The sequence below is a fragment of the Eupeodes corollae genome, chromosome 3 (assembly GCF_945859685.1).
Source record: "Eupeodes corollae chromosome 3, idEupCoro1.1, whole genome shotgun sequence".
In the NCBI taxonomy this organism is placed as follows: Eukaryota; Metazoa; Arthropoda; class Insecta; order Diptera; family Syrphidae; genus Eupeodes; species Eupeodes corollae.
Window position 1 is genome coordinate 92308628 of NC_079149.1, and position 20593 is coordinate 92329220.

At 31.2% G+C, this 20593-nt stretch overlaps 1 protein-coding gene across 1 annotated transcript; it reads right to left on the reverse strand.

Annotated features, from left to right (window-relative positions):
• Window positions 1-10205: 10205 nt before the first annotated feature.
• Window positions 10206-15365, reverse strand: LOC129950683 (uncharacterized). The gene has a single exon (XM_056062607.1). The coding sequence runs from the start codon at window positions 15363-15365 to the stop codon at window positions 10206-10208; it is 5160 nt and encodes a 1719-aa protein (XP_055918582.1).
• Window positions 15366-20593: the final 5228 nt, after the last annotated feature.

A 20593-nucleotide genomic window follows, 5' to 3' on the forward strand; every position in this document is an offset into this window, starting at 1 on the left:
TCAATTCCTCGTAAGAGGCAGTGCCCTTGAAAAGACTTAAGATGGCATAGGTAGGGATCGAACCCAAGTCCTCTGGCATGACAGTCTAACGGACTTACCATCATACCACGGGTAAAACGTTTTATGACATTTTTAAAGGGGCATACGAAAATCCGATGTGAGAAATAAATATAAAAAGTATAAGGGACCTTAATTACAATTTTGTATGCATTATTAGAACTTTTCCTTATGTTTCATGTAAGCACATTTTTTTTAACTTTGTATATTAACACGATTAATTAAAAACAAAAGTTTGTTTTTCGCCAACAATGTTTAAACTTAAACTTTTCATAAAAGTTCACAGAATTCGATGTTGGTCTTTTGGTGATATAAAATTCGTGAAAGACAAAAGTTATAAATATTTCAAAATTTAAAATTCAAGGATATTCGCATTCCTTTAATTCAATTCAACTTTTGTTGAGAAAGAAAAAAATATTTATTTTTCTAGAAACAACGTTTTGGTTAATTTTAAATGATACTTCATGAACGATTTAACAAAATACAACGAAAATGTTGTCGGTGCTTTTTGAGTGCGCTTTGGTTTGAATTTTTGTTTGTTTGGCAATTGAGGTTACTTCAGTTTTGGTTTGGAACAACCTATGTGCATGTAGAGTAGAGTCTATCCACTTTCATCATCATCATCGTCATCATCATCAAAAGCAGCAACATTCGTTGTCCTTTCAAATTGAAATTTAAATTTGTTTGAATTAATTTACGAGAGTGTAGGTACACATTGTCGAATTGAACGCAAAATGCAAGCGAAAACCCAGCACAAACATCATCAGCGCCATTTTGAATGCTGAGCCTTATATAGAGAGTAGAGCATACTCATCATCATGCCAAACGAGACGAAAACGAGGATATCGAATAAAGTGCTATACCAACTAGTTGAAGGCTATAGTTAGATAGATAGATAAGTATGTACATTCGTTTGCCATTGTAATGAAATTCAATCGGATCCACGAAGTTGCGGCTAAAGTGGATTGTAAATATTAAACCTAACGATTTTTGGTAACCAATCTCGGGAATCAATTAATCTAATAGATTTGTGTGTAAATTTTGGTCTCCCTTTTGTACTTCTATATTTTAAGTGGATATGTATAAGAGTTAAATAACGAGTTATTTCAATCTCATGTGCCCTCTGCCCTCTTTTTCATTTCCCATAAATTTAGACCGATTATTAGAAGGATCATAGAAGTTATTTCGAGGTTCGTATTTAGATATTAAATAGAGATATTCGATGCCAATGATACTGATTGGGTTCGATGAAGTAGGTGTGGTGTTTTTTGAAAAGTTTTTGGTTCTGTTTGGAGGGTGTAAGGGTGGTGTTTGAAAAATAATTTTTTAATTATTTTATAACACAGACAAGAACTTGAGCGGATATACTTTTGAAAGGATTAAATAGGAGGGCTTGATATTGATAGCCCACATCTTGAATTACATCTTTGTTGTGAAGAGTATAAACTTTGAAAAAGTTTGAAGAACAATTATTTGAAAGTTTGATCAATATTGTTACTGAGTATAGAAGAAACATCAAGAAAATTGATTGACATGCTTATATAGTATAGGATAGAAATTCAAAACGATGCAATATTAATTAAGTAAATGATTTTGAAGCTTAAGATTCTAGAAGTGATATACTGATGTTTAGTATAAAATATGTAAAATATCGTACAGAGCAAAAACACAAATACATACAAAATATCATTTTAATCGGATGAGATATTGAATTTAGCATGATTTTATGTATAGGAAATTTTGTTCTAAGGGAGGAGACTTAATGTTTTATTTTATATTGTTCGAAGGTACTTAAAGATTTTCTAATGTTTCATTTTGAATAGCCCGCTATTTGAGCTTCTGTCGATTTTAAAGCTGTTATTATTTGACATTCGACAAGTACCTAAACACTAAGTCATAACTAAAAATGGAACGGTACATGCGAAAATATTTATTTTCTTTTTTTTTTACCGTTTGCTAGAACGAAATAATCGCATTTTTGCAAGAAAACTGTTCTGATTGTATTATTATTCGTAAAGTTGATCACGAAAGGATCCAAAGGGAGGTTTGTGATCCCAAAAATGTTGTGTAATTTTTACAAAAATTACTTTGAAAACTGGTCGTATTGCGTTAATGGATATTATTATTTTTCAAAGTATTTATTAATTGTATACAAAAACTAAATTTGTTAAATAAAAAGTGCTGCTTTTAACTGAGAACTGAACCAAGAAAACAATATTGATCGGAAATTTATCTTGATCATTTCTTAACTATAAAGGATCCAGAAGGGTCCCATGAGCCATTTAGCTTAAACAATTTAGTTGTTAAGACAAATATTTCATGTACAGATTTGTAAGTTATATAATGGTATTCACCAAAAGACCGATTTTTCTGTCAAAAACAACTGAAATCTTTGTAAATTTTTTAAAGGTTTTCACAACATTTAAAATAAAAAAAACTATAGTTATGCTTTAAACTATTTTAATAAGATATTTTCTGAGAGAAAGAGCAAACATTCAGATTTTTAGGATGAAACCTTTAGTAAAGGATTATCAATTTGATTTTGTATTCTGGTTTAAAATTCCTGAAACTTATCTTAAATTTCATATTTTTATTGACATTTAAAAGGAGGGGTTTCTTAACTTTCAAAACTGATTTATCTATTGAATACAACAATTTTTAAGACCTTTTTCAATTGATGAAATCTACTTTTTGAAGTGAATTGTGTTGAAATGCTCTGGAATAATGATTTAAACATTAATTTGAAGAAAATACATAAATGTCATAAAAACAGCAAAGTTATGTATTCTTTAAACTTATGGCTAATCAAAACACATAATTTATGTTTAAGCCATATTTTTTAAGCATAAAAGCTTTGAATGTCTCGAAAGTTGAAGTGAAAATAAATCCACGTGTATATTTCTTTGATCAAAATACTTTCAACAGGTTTACACAAAATAGACATTTTTAGATTTTGTCTTCTAATATCAACTACAATCTTAGAGCAAGCAGACAATAAATGATAGAAATAAAAGACTTTCGAAAATTGAGTCAGAAAAAAAACGCCAAAGAAAGCTAGAATATTCTTTATATTAAATGCTATTACTTTTTCCTAGGAAAAAAGACCAAATTTTTTAGGAAAAAAAATGTTTTTGTTGGCGTTTTGCATCTAAATTTTTGTAGCGTTTTTTCCTATCAATAGAAATGTGGTGTAAGCTTATTACGTGACAAATTTTTCTTAAAAAATTATGCGTTCCTGTCTGACAAGCAACCGAAACCCCATTAACATTGTTATTGTCAGCTGTTAAAAAAGGCACATGTAGAGCAGTGTTGGAATCTTGGAATAATTGCATGTATCGAAAGCCATCCAAATTAAATAGAAAACAGGGTTAATAAACGGAAGGCTAAGATGTAAACACATTATGTTATTTAATTTTGTCAGCTTCCTTAACAAAATATTAAAGAACATCCTGAAGCTGTCCTCTAAGACGTGTCTTTATGTTAAGTGTGTGAGCCCTCTTATTAGAATTCTGCATCCACACTTTATTGCAACGATCAACTACTGCTGAGAATTGAGAACTTTTTTAAATGAATCCATGTCAAAGTTGAGTCTCTTGACAGAGCTACAGCACACTTCGCATGCTTTTCTCTTTAAAACAAAATAAGCATCCATTGATTTTTCTAAAAAAATCTAATTAACTTCTAATTAAACTGATACACTGATAACTTTAAATCCCGTCTGGCGATCAGTTTTGCTTGGAAGTTTGTTGGTCTTCGTGTTGTGTTAAAAAAGTTGCTAGTTGAGCTATTCTTACAAATTTAAAAATTATCAATAATATTTTGCATATAATGAAATAGTTTGATTTCAATTTTTACCAATTAATGTTTTTATTTTACATAAAAAAACTTGATTTTTCTCAAAATTTTACCGCATGTTTAAAACAATATTTTTTATGAGATCAAATAAGTTGAAAGCCATAAACTCAAATTTTTGAAAAGTTATCTTAGACGAAATTCAATTTTTACCAATTTTGAGTAATGATTTTTTAAAACGTTATTTTTCGTTGCACAAAATTTTTTTGGAGATAAAATCATTTATGTTCGTAAAATTTTCGAGGCGACAAATGTTTTATTTTCAGTTTTTTCATTTATAAAAAAATCGTTATTTTTATTTTTTCCAAAAATAATATATTTGTTTGATATCATTTTTCAATATATAAAATTAAATTTAATTCAAGTCTCTATCGTTATTGGTTCGGGAGATATTTTGGGTTAAAAAAAATGTTCTTTTGAATTGCTATGGTAAAAAATCTTCCCACTCAAATTTCTCGAGATTTCTTTCTGCATTTTTCTGCATTATTATCTACATATTAGAAATCGATATCTCTACTGGTTTTTGAGCTATGGACGACGAAAAAACGTGGCGAACGTATGGACGTAAGAAAGCTTGTACACACGCACGCAAGGTTATCTCTCTAAAAAATTGGCTCTTGAATTGTGGAGAAATTTTAAAATTTTCAATTCGGCAAATCGGACCGATCACAATAACTTCCTATTAAAATTAAATTAAATTGGGTGGCGCAACAGTCCGTTGATAACTAGGGCCTAGTGACTTACAACTCTCAACCATTCCTGTGTGCGAGTAATGTTGTCAGGAATGGAGTTGACCTACAGTTTGTATACCGAATCCGAACGGCTAATTGTGAGAAAGCACTTTTTCATGACAAGAGTAACTCTTGGAGAATTTGTCAATTAATCGCAAGAGGCAGTACCCCTGAAAAGGCTTTAGATGGCATAGGCAGGGATCGAACCCAAGACCTCTGGCATGACAGTCCAACTCACTAACCATCATGCCACGGGTACTACAATATCTTCCTATAGAAAGTCAAAAAAGCTACTCAGAAGTTTGTAAACTTTGTAAACATTGATTTTTATTATACGTACATTTTTTAAAAAATAAAATTGACAGTGTTTTTTGTATATCGATTTAAGTCCAACCAACAATACCATTAAACATATTTTACATTTTTAATATTTCGATAGAAAGCAGCTTAAGTTACAATTTAGGATTGAGACGAAAATATCAATTTTTGTAGCAAATAAAATGTTGCTTTTATTATTGTTTTAATTGTGACAACGAATTTTTATTACAAAAAAAGGAAACTTAACTTTCGAAAATCCAAATTGTCAGAAATAGTGCATTTTTAACAATTACATATTGAATGAGTTGAGATTAGATAAACCAAATTTAGTAATAAGATTAAGTACATTTTCTAAAAAAAAAAAAACAATAAATAGAACTTTTAGAGTTTCAACAAAACTTACAAAATAATTATTCGTTTTACGTCCAATACATCAAAGTAGCAGCAGCGGAAGGGCACTGTAATGAAAAAATAAAATTTATTTAAGTTTTAAGACTAAACAAATTAAGTTTTAAATGCTTACAAATATTATGAGTAATTGCACTTTATTCAATACCAAATTGGAACTAACCATTAATTAAAAAAAGGCATGAGACATACTTTTGTCAAAAGCAGTTAGCAACAGTTGTTATTTTCAACTTTCGATTGACTAAAAAAGAATAACTCTCTGCCAAATTCTTAAGTGTGTATTCAATCTACCAGCCAGAGCGCGTGGGGAAACCTTGAATAACCTTAAGTATAAAATCAACTAATGATAAAGTCATACTTTTATGACAACAAAGGAATTTTTCAATTACCTAAAAGATTGAAGATGCGAACCAAAAAAAAAACACTCGAAAGTTGGTGCCACATCTGGCTTCAATGTTGTATCTCCTATATTTACTCTCGGCACTTAAACTACATTACAAAACAGGTCACTACAGTGGTTTTATCGATTTGTGAAATAAATATTTTTCAGCATACATTTTATATGGTAATATCCTTTATCATGTTGTACTTTCCTCTCTTGAAACCATATCCTCATTTTCTTATAGATATTTTATATTTATTTTTGGCAAATTCAATTTGTTTGGAAGAGGTATACAATTCGTGTATTACCCGCAATACAACAACTCATCTTTGTGTCAAAATTATATTCCCTTCGAATTTGGAACACGAAAAAGGAAGAAATCCTTTATCTTCCACCACCTCTACAATGGCGCGCTTCGGCACATCTTCACGATAAATCGATGATGCCAAAAGAAAGCATCAGGTATTCAATGTCAACACCTTTATAATACAAAGAAGGTAGGTAGGTGGGGTTTGCTTCTGGTATCCTTTTTTAGCCAAACGATGTTTGGGATATTTGGTAATGGGAAACTTTGGAAGGAGTTCTTTCCTTGCCCTAAACATAAACGCCCCCTTTTTCCTTACCTTAAACCTTTATTTGGTATAGATAGGTAAAAGAGGAATGAGGATATCTTGTTGGTTTTGATTGATATGCTCAACACCTTGTATTGTTATCGAGAGTGATGTTACCGTTAGCATTACCTGCCGATGCTTGTTTTGATGTGTATGTATAGTATGTCCTCTATGTGCTGTTTATTGTAAAAGATGGCCACCATAACCCGCTGTGTGACATGGGTAAAGTTAATACCTTTGAACAACATCCACTATACATAAATATAGCTATACAGTACTAAAGGATAATATGTAAACACAACAAAAATTTACAAAAAAGAAAAGGAGAAAGGATGCTCCTTATATTTTATATTCTATTGGAATCAAATATTGATCTATCCTGATGTCAAGAGACTCATCAAAACTTCCTTCAAAAATATCTACAAGTATGTCGTATATTTTGGAGCTTTTTCTTCTCTTATCACACGACGATGACGACGACGAACGACTACGGCGTGAAGTGTGTTGTGTTGAATAAAAAAGGATTATTTTTTTGAATTTAAGAAAAAAGAAAGAAGAAACTTAAGCAAATTGAAGAGGAAGAAAAATGTATTTTAAGTAAGGATAAGATAAGAGAGGCACATCACTGAACCGATATCAAAGTGATTGAGCTTTTATTGTATGCGTGTGTCCGAGTGGATAAATACTGAAAGATATATAGGTAGGGTTAAAGAGATAAAGGAAATGTCCTATCTACTTATATGTACGTACATCGTACCTATATCGTTTTCTTTTAAAACTGTCCTTTTTTGGTTGGTGCACAGGATATTTTGAGTATTAACGATATGTTTTTCGTCCAATTTAATAATAATAATTTGAAACATAAATTGATAAAAGGAATAGACATAGAAAGATGAAAAGATTGATTATGATGATGATGGGATGATGGGAGAAGGATGAGGATGAGGACTAGGACGAAGAGAAAGAGAAAAAAAGATATCTAAGTGAAATCGGACATTTCTGGAAAGGATAACGAATAAATATTTGAAAAGGGTTCTGTTTGATTTAGGAATAAAATTTTTGGGTATATAGATATAAGGTGAGATGAATTTTTTGGGTTGTTGAAAGCCTTTCAAACTGTAAATATATAAATACACACATATCTGGGTCTATGTATATCTTTTACGGAATTCATAAATAAAATTTAGATCAAATTGATTTCATTCTTTTTTTTCTTTTCGAAAACTCTTGTAAAATATGATAGATCTCTGAAAAAGATATAAATGAATATTCAACATTTATTTCATAAAATATAAATAAATCTTTAAATAAAACATGAGTTTCTTTGAGAACTCATTTTGGAAGAGATTTATATTTATGTGGGTATTTATTTATTCTATACGTTTGTAAGATTTAATTCGAAAATAATCTTGATTCAAAGGGTTCTTGAATTTTCTGATTTATTTATATACAATTCGATAGATAACGAATATCTGATAAAAAATAATATTAAGTGAAAATAGATGAAATGAGCATCTAGTGTCCTGATATCCGGTCCTATTTTCATCAGAAGAAATGTTATCTTAGTTCATGTAAACTATTATAACACGAAATTCAAAATATGAAATTTGAAATCAAGAAACTTTTGATAATCAGAACGAAAAAATGTAAAAATTAATACATAGTTTTTAAATGTTTTCTTTAAAAAAACTAATTTGTTATATACATTAGTAGTTAATAATGGGTCCAAAGTAAGATACTTTTAGTAGTAGATCATATTTATACAATTTTCAAAATTACTTGTCAAGGTCCTTTTAAGTAAGAAAATCTAAATAAATGATTAAACATACATGTCGTTGTGTTTTTAAACGTAAACGAAACGTAATTTCTCCAACAATATGAGAAACGTAATTATTTTGTATCAAAGATAACAACATCACAATATGCAGGACTTTCAAATGAATAAAAAGAGGATGGCGACCCACACAACTTCCAATCCCGTCTTTCGATTTGTCTTGCTTAAGAGTGTACATTTTTTTGTAGATTTTATTTATTATGACAAAACGGACCGTTGGATTTTTATATAAAAATTACTGAATATCGAAAATAATATTTTCTGTAAAATAAAATAAGTTTGAAGCCAATATTTTTAATTTTTGAAAAGCTGTTTGAGTCGAAAGTAAATTTTTACCAAGTTTTAGTATTGTTTTTTTTTAGAGTTTTATTTTTTGTAAAAAAAACTGTCCATTCGATTTTTTTTTCAAAATTTTATCGAATGTTGAAAACAATATTTCTTGTAAGATAAAATAAGCTTGAAGTCAATATTTCAAATTTTTGAACAGATATTTGAGTCGAAAATCAATTTTTACCAACTTTTGTTAATTTTTGTTTAGGTTTTTAATTTTTGTAAAAAACTGTCAATTCGATTTTTTTCAAAATGTATAAAATGTTGAAAACAATATTTCTTGTAAGATAAAAATAGTTTGAAGTCAATATTTCAAATTTTTGTAAAAATATTTGAGTCGAAAAAAAATTTTTACCAGGTTTTTAATTTTTTATACAAAAACTGTCAATTCAATTCTTTTCAAAATTTTACTGAACGTTAACAACAATTTTTTTTTGAAAGATAAAGTAGTTTAAAGCCACTATCTTAAAGCCTTGAAAAGATATTTGAGTCGAAAATCTATTTTTTACCAACTTATATACATTTTTTTTTTAGGTTTTTTTTTGTAAAAAAACTGTCGATTTGATTTTTCTCAACATTTTTCAAAATGTTAAAAACAATATTTCTTATAAGGTAAAATTAGCTAATAGAATTTATCTCAAGTTTTTGAAAAGATATTTGAATCGATATTCAATTTTTTCCAACTTTGAGTAATGTTTTTTTTGATTTTTAATTTTTAGAAAAAAAAGCTAATCCAATATTTCTCAAAATTTTATCGAATGTCAAAAACAGTATTTTTTGTGGCACAAAATTGTTTTGGAGATAAAATCATATTTTGGTTAAATGGATTTTTTTCAAAAAATATACTTCTTTGACATCACGTTACAATATATTATATAAAATTTAATTCTAGCGTTTTTGGTTCGTAAGACATTTAGGTTTAGCCAACATTTTCAACTTCTTTTCAAACTGCCATGGTAAAAAAACACCCACGCAATTTTCGTGAGATCCCTTTCTACATCTTTCTGCCTTATTATCTGGTTATTGAGCTATGGACGACGAAAAAAACGTCTCGAACGTACGGACGTACGAATGTTCGTACACACGCACACACTGACATTTTTCTTTTATTTCGACTCTAGGGACCTTAACGTCGAGAAATGTCAAAATTTTCAATTTGACAATTCATTACAATAACTTCCTATGGGAAGTTAAAAATGTTTTTTTTTTTTAACCAGTTAAACTCAAATATCGAATGAAATTTAAAATTGGTATGAGTTTCATAGTAATGAAAGAGTTTGTGAAAATTTAACAAGCTTTTTTGTTAATTAGCTCTTACTTGAGCTGTTAAATAACTTCGCAAATTAATGAATTTAAAAACCAAGCGAAAAAGTACGGATTAAATAAAACGCGTGTTAACTGTGCGGAACTATCGTGTCGAATGGTTTTATTTCATTTCATTTTCTTTTCCTTTTTCTTCTTAATTTTAAATTTTAAATAAAATATGGCCGGATGGGCGGGAAGTTTGAAATTTATACCAATACAGTTTTCAATTCATACAATTCAGTTCACAATAGTGCAATTTTTTTTAACTGATATAAATGTATTTTACTTTTAAGTTAAATTCAATATTTATGATTTAAAATTCATTTTATAAATTTTTGTACTAACGAAACACCGGCCACGTTGAAAGGCTGCAGGCTTCAATATTCTTCATCGGGAAGTGGGGCCAGTTTGACGATTGGGCGTCTGAGTACACCACTTGATGTTTTGACGTCGGCGACCCTGACCTTGCCGTCCTGCCCTTCGACGACCCCTATAACTCGTCCTGTTTTCCACCGCTGAGGAGGCGAGTTGTCCTCGTGGATAAGAACTAGTTTGCCGACGACGAGATTGGGCTGCTCCTGTACCCACTTGGATCGCGCTTGTAGGCCAAGCAGATACTCCTTGGACCACTTCAGCCAGAACTGCTGCTTGAGCCAGCATAGAAGCTGCCATCTTTTCAAGCAGCCCGTTTGCCGTTCCGGAACTGGTTCTGGGGGCAGCGATCGTAAGCTGCTGCCGATTAGTAGATGCGCTGGGGTGAGGGCTTCTCCGTCGTTGGGGTCTGCGCTTAGCGGTGCGATTGGCCTTGAATTGAGGATTGCCTCGACCTCGATGACTACGGTGAGCAGCTCTTCTGTTGTGAGAAGTGCGTTGCCCACGGTACGCTGTAACAGCGTTTTCGCCGCTTTCACCGCCGCTTCCCATAGACCTCCGAAATGCGGTGCCCTGGGCGGTATCAAGGCGAAGTTGAAGCCTTCCTCTGCTGCGTACCGTCGAACAGCTTTTGCTCCTCGCTCTATCTCCTCTTGAATTTCCCTCAAGATCGTCTGAGCTCCGACAAAATTCGTCCCGTTGTCGCAGTAGATCGTCTTCGGAAGTCCTCGGCGACAGATAAACCTTTTAAGAACGAGAATAAAACATTCAGACGACAAATTAGAAGCTAATTCAATGTGTACAGCTTTGGAGGCGAAACAAACAAAGACGCAAATATAAGTTTTATTGGGTGACCGGCCACGAATTTTAAGGGTGGTGTGTACCGGGCCACAGAAATCTACGCCACATACTAAGAACGGTCGTTGCGCTCGCAATCGATCCGCCGGTAAATTACCCATTATTTGTGTGAGTAATTTTGGTTTGTACTTAAAACAATTTATACATTGTCGCACAACCTTTTGGCAAGCTTCTTTTGCATTTATTAGCCAAATCTTTTCACGAAGCAATGCCACCATAGCTTGAGGTCCAGCATGGTAATTTTTTCGATGCAAATACGTTAAGTACGTTCTTACAAATGGTGAATTTTTGGTTAACAAAAGCGGGAATTTTTTATCATATTCAATTGGGGCGTTAAAGAGACGGCCACCTACACGAATCAGCGAAAATGAAAATTTGTTATCTTGAAATTCATGAATAAACGGATTAAGTTTTTGAAAACTATTTTGAAGAGTTATTTTCCTACGAAGTTTTTCAATTTCTTCTGGGAATTCATAACTTTGGACGATTTCAACTATTCTTAGAAACGCCAAGTTTCTTTCTTTTGCCGTTGGCAATTCTTCAAATGTTCTTTCTGTTTTGTTATTAGATATTTTAAAGAATCGCATTATATAAGCAAACGTAGTAATAAGGTCGTTATATGAGGATTCTTCTTCTATAAATTCTAGAAGTTTAGTTCGAGGTTTTTCTACTGCTATTAGAGCCGTGTTTGTTTTTCGTTTCTCTAAAGCTTCATCTTCTGGAGACAATTCAAAATGCGAATTGACCGGCCACGATGATTGTTCGTTTAACAAGAACTGTGGACCTTTGAACCAAATTGAAGCATTGATTTCTTCAACGTTACAGCCTCTTGACAGAATGTCTGCTGGATTTTGTTTTGTTGGTACATGTCTCCATGATACTTTTTGTGTCCACTCTTGGATGTCGGACACACGATTTGCAACAAAGGTTGCAAGCGTAGATGGATGTGTTTTTATCCAATGCAAAGTTATTTCGGAATCGGTCCAGAAAATAACTTGGTCGATGTCAAGACTCAACATTGCCTCTACTCTTGTCCATAGCTTAGCAAGAGTATGCGCTGCGCAAAGTTCTAATCGAGGGATCGATTTCGTTTTCAAAGGGGCCACCCTAGACTTTGCAGTTAATAGCGTCGACTTGATACCGGCTGTGCTTTGGCTTCGGATGTAAATACAACAACCGTAAGCTCTCGTCGAAGCATCGGCAAACCCATGAACTTGAATTTTTGCGTTCGAATGAGTTTCGACAAATCTTGGAATTTTTATCTCGCCAAGTTGAGATAAATTGGTTTTGAAATTTTGCCAACTTGTATCAAGGCGCAATGGAATCGACTCATCCCATTCAATCTTTGCAACCCAAAGCTCTTGTAATAAGATTTTGGCTTTGGTTACTATGGGGCATAACAAACCAAGAGGATCGAAAAGACGAGCGGAAACTGATAATATGTTTCTCTTAGTAGCTCGTAGATCATGAAAATTATTGTCCAAATTGAAGCTGAATGTATCTTCTTTAGGGTGCCAACACATTCCCAGAGTTTTTGTGAAATCTGAATCATTAAAATTAATTGATTTTTCAGAACTATCCTTATTTAGATACTCTGGATGATTTGAAAACCATTTGGCTAATTGAAACCCTCCTTTTGTGAGGATTTCTTGAATCTCGAATTTCAATATTTTAAGGGTTTCAAGATTATCAGCACCAGTTAAGAGATCATCAACGTAAAAATCTCTTCGAATTATATCTGACCCCGTGGGGAAAGAAGATTCGTTAGCATCGCCCAACATTTGTAAACACCGTATCGCTAAAAATGGCGCTGGAGACGTACCATACGTTACGGTGTTTAAACGAAAGATTTGCAATAGTTGGGACGGATGCTGCCTCCACACTATGAGCTGGTAATTCGTGTGCTCTTCCGCAACAAGAACTTGCCGGTACATTTTCGTAATATCAGCCGTAATAGCATATTTGTGTGTACGAAAACGGAGCAACGTCGAAAATAGCTCCTCTTGAATGGTTGGCCCAACCATCAAGATGTCATTCAGTGATAGTTGAGAAGATGTTCGACTTGAGGCGTCGAAAACAACTCTCAACTTAGTACTTGTACTTTGTGGTCGCAAAACACACTGATGTGGAATGAAATAGTGCGGGCCCTTTGGAATTTCATTATTTGTTGGTGACATATGACCCAACAAAATGTATTCTTTCATGAAATCCATATACATTCCTCTCAAATCGCTGTTTTTGGATAATTTGCGCTCAAGTGCAAGAAATCTACGTTTGGCAGTTTCGAATGATGATCCAAGCGAGTTTGAGGATAATTTGAAGGGAAGTTTAACCTCAAAACGACCTGTCGGCAAAAGTTTTGTATTTTCAACAAAGTGTTTTTCACACAATTGTTGTTCTGGAGTAAAATATTTTTTCGTTTCGCCAGGAAATTCTTCCAATAACCAGAGTTTTGGTATCTTTTCATCTAAATCTGATAAATCTTCACACTGACATACTAGATTGCAATGCTTGGTACTGTTATTTGTACCCTTGGGATATTTCCCAGATATTATCCAGCCAAAAATTGTCTTTTGAATAGTTGGAAATTCGGGACCTTGTTTAATTTGACCAACCGACAACAATTCAAAAAATGTATCTGCTCCAATAAGTAGGTCAATCTTTTGTGGCTTATTAAAATATGGATCAGCTAGTTGAATGTTGGAAGGAATATTCCAATCCGAAGTATTTATTGCTTGATCCGGCTGATAAGACGATATTGAGTTCATTACCCAATAATCAGCAGAAAACGAATGATCATTAAATCTTGATTTTACTTCTGCATGTACTTTTTTATTCACTGTAGCACTTGCCTTTCCAATGCCAAGCAGATTCAAAGGTTTTTCTTCCTTTCGAAGTTTTAATCTTTGGGCTAATTCTTCTGTTATGAAGTTTAATTGAGAGCCAGAATCAAGTAATGCTCGAGCTATCATGTATTCTCCAGAACTGCCCTTTATTTGCACAAGTGCAGTGGCAAGAATAACTTTATCAGCCGAAACTGAGGCATGCATAGCTTGAAAACTTGTTGAAGGTTGTGCCGGTAAACTATTAAAAGTTGATTCGTACTGGTGCAATAATGTGTGATGAGATCGATTGCAAACGCTGCATCGACTCATTTTGCATTTCGAAACTGTGTGTCCTTTTCGAAGGCAGTTAATGCAAATAGGAACACTTTTAGCATACTCGAATCTTTGCTGGACAGGCAACGCAGTAAAATTTTGACACGTCGTTATATAATGGTCGTTTGATTTGCAATATAGGCATTTGGATTTATTTTGTTGCGAGTTTACACAAGCAAATGAGGACCTTGAATGTTTTAAACGACTTGAATCTTGGTTAGTTTTGGAGGGCTTATCGGAAGATTTTGACTTTGCACTTGAAGCTTCTTCAGCAGAAAGATGCTGATATCTTTTATTAAGAGCTTCTTCACAATCTTTCCATAAAGGAAGAGTATTGAAATCTAGTTGTTCTTCCCATTTTGACCTAGTGATTGCATCCACCTTTGACATAACTAAATGTATAATAATCGCGTTTGTTATATTCTTTTCATCACCCAATGAAAGAAGCGAATCATAAATTGCGGACACTGTGTCGATCATGCTTCGCAATGAGAACGCGGATGGTTTGGAAATTTCTTTCAATTCGAAAAGTGTGGAAACATTGTCGAAAAAGATTAGACAATTATTATCGTAGACTTTTTTTAAACTTGCTAATGCTTTTGGATAGTTTTGTTCTGTAATTTGGAAAGCTTTAACTGTTCCTAAAGCTGCACCTGATAAACAGGAAATTAAATGATTGAACTTTTCAATATCTGGAAGCATTGGATCGTTGTCTACCAAACTTTCGAAAAGGCTGATAAAATTTTTATATTCAGAGTACTTTCCACTGAATTTAGGCAAAGACATTTTTGGAAGTCGTGAATGGTGTGGGTTGCTGAATGAATAATCAACTACACTAGACTTTCGCCTTTTATTGACATGTGATATAAGTAGTGCTTTAGCACCAACGCAAATGTCTTCCAATTCACCGCGAGAATCATCAGCACGATCTTCGGATTCTATTTCCGACTGACAATTCATTAATTGATCAATATATGAATTTAAAATATCTAATCGACATTCTAATTCAATTGGATTTAACGATAAAGTTTTTTCCTCAAGACCCGTTTTAATGCGAATTATATTATTTTTAATTTGTAATCGCTGATGAACCAAATGTTCAAGATCTGCGCTTTTCTTTGGTGATTGCTGCCTTTTCTTGCCCGTCATTGTAATTAATTTATTTATTTACTATCTTTCGAAAAATAATTTATTTATTGGAATTAGTTTATCCAAACTATTCAATTTGCACTTCAGTATTTGAATTTACAAAAATTGGAAAATCGTTAGAAAATTAGTTTATTTCTATACGAAATTCCTCGAAAATAAATAAATTTAAAAAAAAAACTTTGTATGTGCAAATTGCCGAAAGTTGTTGATTTCAAATCGAAGTTGTTTGAAAATAAAATATTTTTTATAAATATTTGGCTGAACACACTCTTCGTATAATATATTTGGAAAATATTTTGCGTCACTAAACACGATCACTCTTGATACCTGAAAGCTTAACGAAAGAGAGTATGAACTTAACGAACTGTCAATTGTCAAACGAGGGAAATGACAAAACAATTTGTAAACAAATTTCTCTACAAGAGTTTCGGTTTTATTTACATAAATTGTTTAATTTAATTAAATGAAATTAATATTTCGTAAATTTTATATTTAATTTAATAAATTGTACAATTTTATGAACGTAAAGTTCCAAACGATTATCACGAAGATAACGAGTGTGTTTTTCCAAAAAAAATATCGATGTGTACGACGGACGGCGACAGCGCAGCGGCGGCGGCGCGGCAGCAGATCGAGATGCAATTAATTTTATTGAATTAAATTTATTAATTTTGTAACTTATGAGTTTATAGAATATAGAATACAAAATTTTAAACAAAAAACCGCACTTTGTTTGTTTCACCAAATATAATATAAATATATGTATGTATGTGTATATATGTGTTGCAAAAAATGACAAAAACTGAAAGTTGTGCTGTTGTTTTAATTATTAAAACAAAAATATTGCAATTTTTTGCTATCAATTATATCAATTGAAATTAATTATTATTTAACAAATATTTGCAATTGTATGCAGTAAATTAAATTTAAGAACTTTCAGTTTTTGTGGATACCTCAGTTTCTGTGTCGACTTCCCTTGGGCTTTTGTCCTCTGACATTGGGGTGACTTTGGAGCTCCTTTTGGTGTTGTTGTTCTCTGCAGGCGATATTTGCAGCAATGAATCCTTATGGGGGTGGTTTTTTGTACACAATTTTGCACTCACGCACGAATTTATGATTCCACCGATTTGATATATTTTTTTTTTTTGTTTTAAATTTAAATTTTTAATTGTTTTTTAATAAAATTCACACGCGAGAATGTATGTATTTTTAATGTACATATATGTGCGATATATGTATAGATTGAACACTGCGCGAATCTTATTAAAATTGGAACAAACTATTAGTTTAAATTTGTCCCTGCTCGGGCGCCATGAAAATTTAACAAGCTTTTTTGTTAATTAGCTCTTACTTGAGCTGTTAAATAACTTCGCAAATTAATGAATTTAAAAACCAAGCGAAAAAGTACGGATTAAATAAAACGCGTGTTAACTGTGCGGAACTATCGTGTCGAATGGTTTTATTTCATTTCATTTTCTTTTCCTTTTTCTTCTTAATTTTAAATTTTAAATAAAATATGGCCGGATGGGCGGGAAGTTTGAAATTTATACCAATACAGTTTTCAATTCATACAATTCAGTTCACAATAGTGCAATTTTTTTTAACTGATATAAATGTATTTTACTTTTAAGTTAAATTCAATATTTATGATTTAAAATTCATTTTATAAATTTTTGTACTAACGAAACAGTTTGTTTATAAATAAATAAACTGAAACAAATTTTTGTTAGCTTGAATATTTTACCAATAAATAGCAATTTTTTTTGAAAGAAGTGTATACAAAGAATTATGAAATTTTTTATACCAGTTTCAAGAAAAATGCAATTTACATTTGTTTTAAAAGAACTACTATCCTATTGAACATATGAAAAAATTGGTTAAAAGTCTAGAATATCTTAAAAATTTGATTAAAACAAGTTCTTATTTAAAAATTTGTAAAAACACCAATGAGAAGTTAACAGAGTGGGTGGCATGCCATTTGAGCCTCTTCTAACAAGATTGTGTCTTATTACCACTAATAAACTATAAAGATAGATTGGACACTGTAATACCTTCCTAATATAGAAATAAGAAAGGATGCATAAACAAATGTCACCATCTCTGTGTATGTACGAGTATAAGAAACAATATTTATTGTTTTCGTGTTTTGTTTTTCTTTCCTTTAGAGAAAGCCTTATTGGTATTGTCCCTCATTATTTGAGACATCAGTAAAGATCTAAGATTTAGGTACCTAAACATGCATACCATTCATAGATATATTTATTGATTAAGGTATTTTGCAAATTGATCCTGCAAATTTACTTCACCCACATATTTTATGACAAAATCAACAAAAATACGTTTATTATGTAGGTGTAGTAAGTTAGATATTATAGGCATCCTTTATTGATGCTGTTCTTACAAAAGAAGAAAACAACATTAATTCACATTGACGTTGTATCCTACATTACATATAGTTTAAGCATACATACATATAAAGAAAGATACCTTTATAAATATATGTAGGTCAGGTTGTGGATGTCAAAAGGTCGAAGGCGTTTGTAATTAATCAACTAGTTTGGTCCTATGTATGAGTAAAAGATTCCATTTAGTAGTGAAATACTTGAAAGGTTGGAAGGACGAAAAATATTTTTGTTTGAATGCACAGGCATCATTTTCATACCATGAGCTAAAATATACATAAATACATACATACATACATATGTATATACATTATTTATATTATGAAGTATCGTTTGAAGTTTATTCAATTAAATTAAAATGTTTTGTATTTGTGTCCTAGAATGAAGGTATGACATTTATGTATGGTACATTATAGAATATAACAAAAAGGGGTTTCTCTCATGAACAGAACACCTGAGGTCAAAAAGTGTTTATTTGTTTTCTCTACAAATTTATTGGAAATAATTTTCAAAATAGGTTTATTTATTTTGCAAGCATATTTACGAAAAGTTCATCGTGACAGCTTCTAAGCTGCTTACTATAAAAAAATTGGGTTTTCTGTTCGTAAGAGAAACTTGAAATTAACTGTTGAAAGACCAACACTAAAAATGTATGCTTTTTGTTAATTGGAAGGTGATTTTGTTATGAATTTCATAAGAACTTTATATGTTCCTCGAGAATGACTTAATAGATTTTGATTCAACCCAGAATAACACAATTTTGTAGTTTTTCACATTTTTAGATACTAAATTGACTTACTTTAAACATTCCTTTGTTTATTTTTATCTTTTCATATGTTAAGATTTTTTTAGATAAAACATTAAACAAAAGACTAATTGTGTTTTTACAAAATATTGAATACATGAATATTTGCCTGAAAATCTTTGTTGAATTCCTTACCAATGAAAAATGGCTGGAATGCGACCCGTACTGATAAATTATCATTGGTGCCCTTTTAAATATTTTTTGCAGTTACCCGCAATTTTAAAGAGAATACAATCCATACCTTAATAATAAGCTGTTCTTTAACGCGATATTCGGGACGTTTGCATTTTTGTTAGGTTTTAATTTGTTTTTACTTTTTTCGAAACTTAAAAATGATATATTGAAAAGACAAAATAAATTTGAAATGAAAGCTTCTATTTGATCTCAAAATATTAAAGTCGATCATTTGTTTTTACCATATTTCGAAAACAGTTTTAACATTGTTTTAGTAGTATTTTTTACAATTAGGTTTTGTTTTAAATGCACCAAATTTTAAAAACTGCATACAATTATTCTGGAGTTGATACCATGTTCAGTTCGTCAAATATTCTAGGCGACAAAGTAATTTTTTCAGTGTTTTTGATTTATAAAATTAGCAGTTTTACCAATTTATTATCATGTCACATGTAAAAATTTTATAATTTTTGTAGACGTGTTTTTGAATCTGGCAATAATTTTTTAAAGTTAGTCTTTTTGAAAACTGTCACTTGATTTATATACCGTTCAGTTTGTTATTTCACAATTATTGAACTTCTTAAAAACGCGAACATTTATTACCAAATAATTATTCGGTTCATGTGGATGCTTATATTGATTTTTGAAAATTTTCGTGAGCTCTTAGTGCTCAAAAATGGATATTTTGGACTAGAATTTATTTGAGCCTAGTGGCAGCCATTTGAATGAATTAAACACGGTTAAAAAAATAGAACAAGTGTACTTCAAAACTACTTCCAATGTTGTCTACAAAATTTTAAATTTTTTCTCCATAAACATATATACAAAATATTATAGGGAAACCTTAACATTTTTTAAAATATTCATTCCGTTTATGGTGACAATTTTATGAATGCTTCAATGTTCTGACATATATTTTGAAGCTTTTGGACACTGCTTTAGCACTTTAATAATCACCATCTTAATTTTTTAAAGATTCCTAGATTTATTTTTATAAATATTTTTCCTATGAAACACATCAAGTCACATCAAGTATCGTTAACATCTTTTTTTTCAATTCCATACTTTATCATTTTTAATTTCTGATACTCTTTATGAAAAATACATTTACAAATTCAACAAATTTAAATACTAAACAATATTTTCACTACAAGAAATTCTGAATGTTGTTTCCTTAATTTTTCACATTTTTCACATGGCTTTCGAACTGGATAAAAATTAAATTCTCTAGGAAGTAATTTCTTTCAATCTTTGAAGTTTGTATAATTTAAAACCCTAAAGCCATTTAGTACAAAACTACTTTTTTCTTGGATATTTTGAATGTTCACCATAATGAAAATAACCAAAACTATACTTTCAAGTCTCGGGTTAACACAAGGATATATGCAGTTAACTGTCCTTTGAGTTTTCATCCCTTTGCCAGTTAACAACACAGTTCAGTATGTAAAGGAACAAAGACTTAACCCAAACAAAAAAAAATATCCTGTTAACCCGTGAAATGTTGTAATAAGAATCTTCTCTCTCTTTCCTAAATACATATTATACTTCGAGGACGAAAACGACCAAATTGAACATCTTGTTCGTCCTTGTTGGCAACTTTCTCTATATAATTAAATTAGTACGAGCCAACGCCCATTGTTGCCATTCAACACACTTTCTTTTGGCAAGACAAAAAGAAAATCGAAAAAAAGGTAGAACATTTGACTTTTAACACCCACCATAATTGCACATTTACATTTTAACAAAAGAGACAGTTCCTTTTTATAAACGTTCGTTAACATATCTATACAAATGAATATACATTATCGTATTATATAGAGTGTCGAAAAGATGCCGAATTCTCTTTA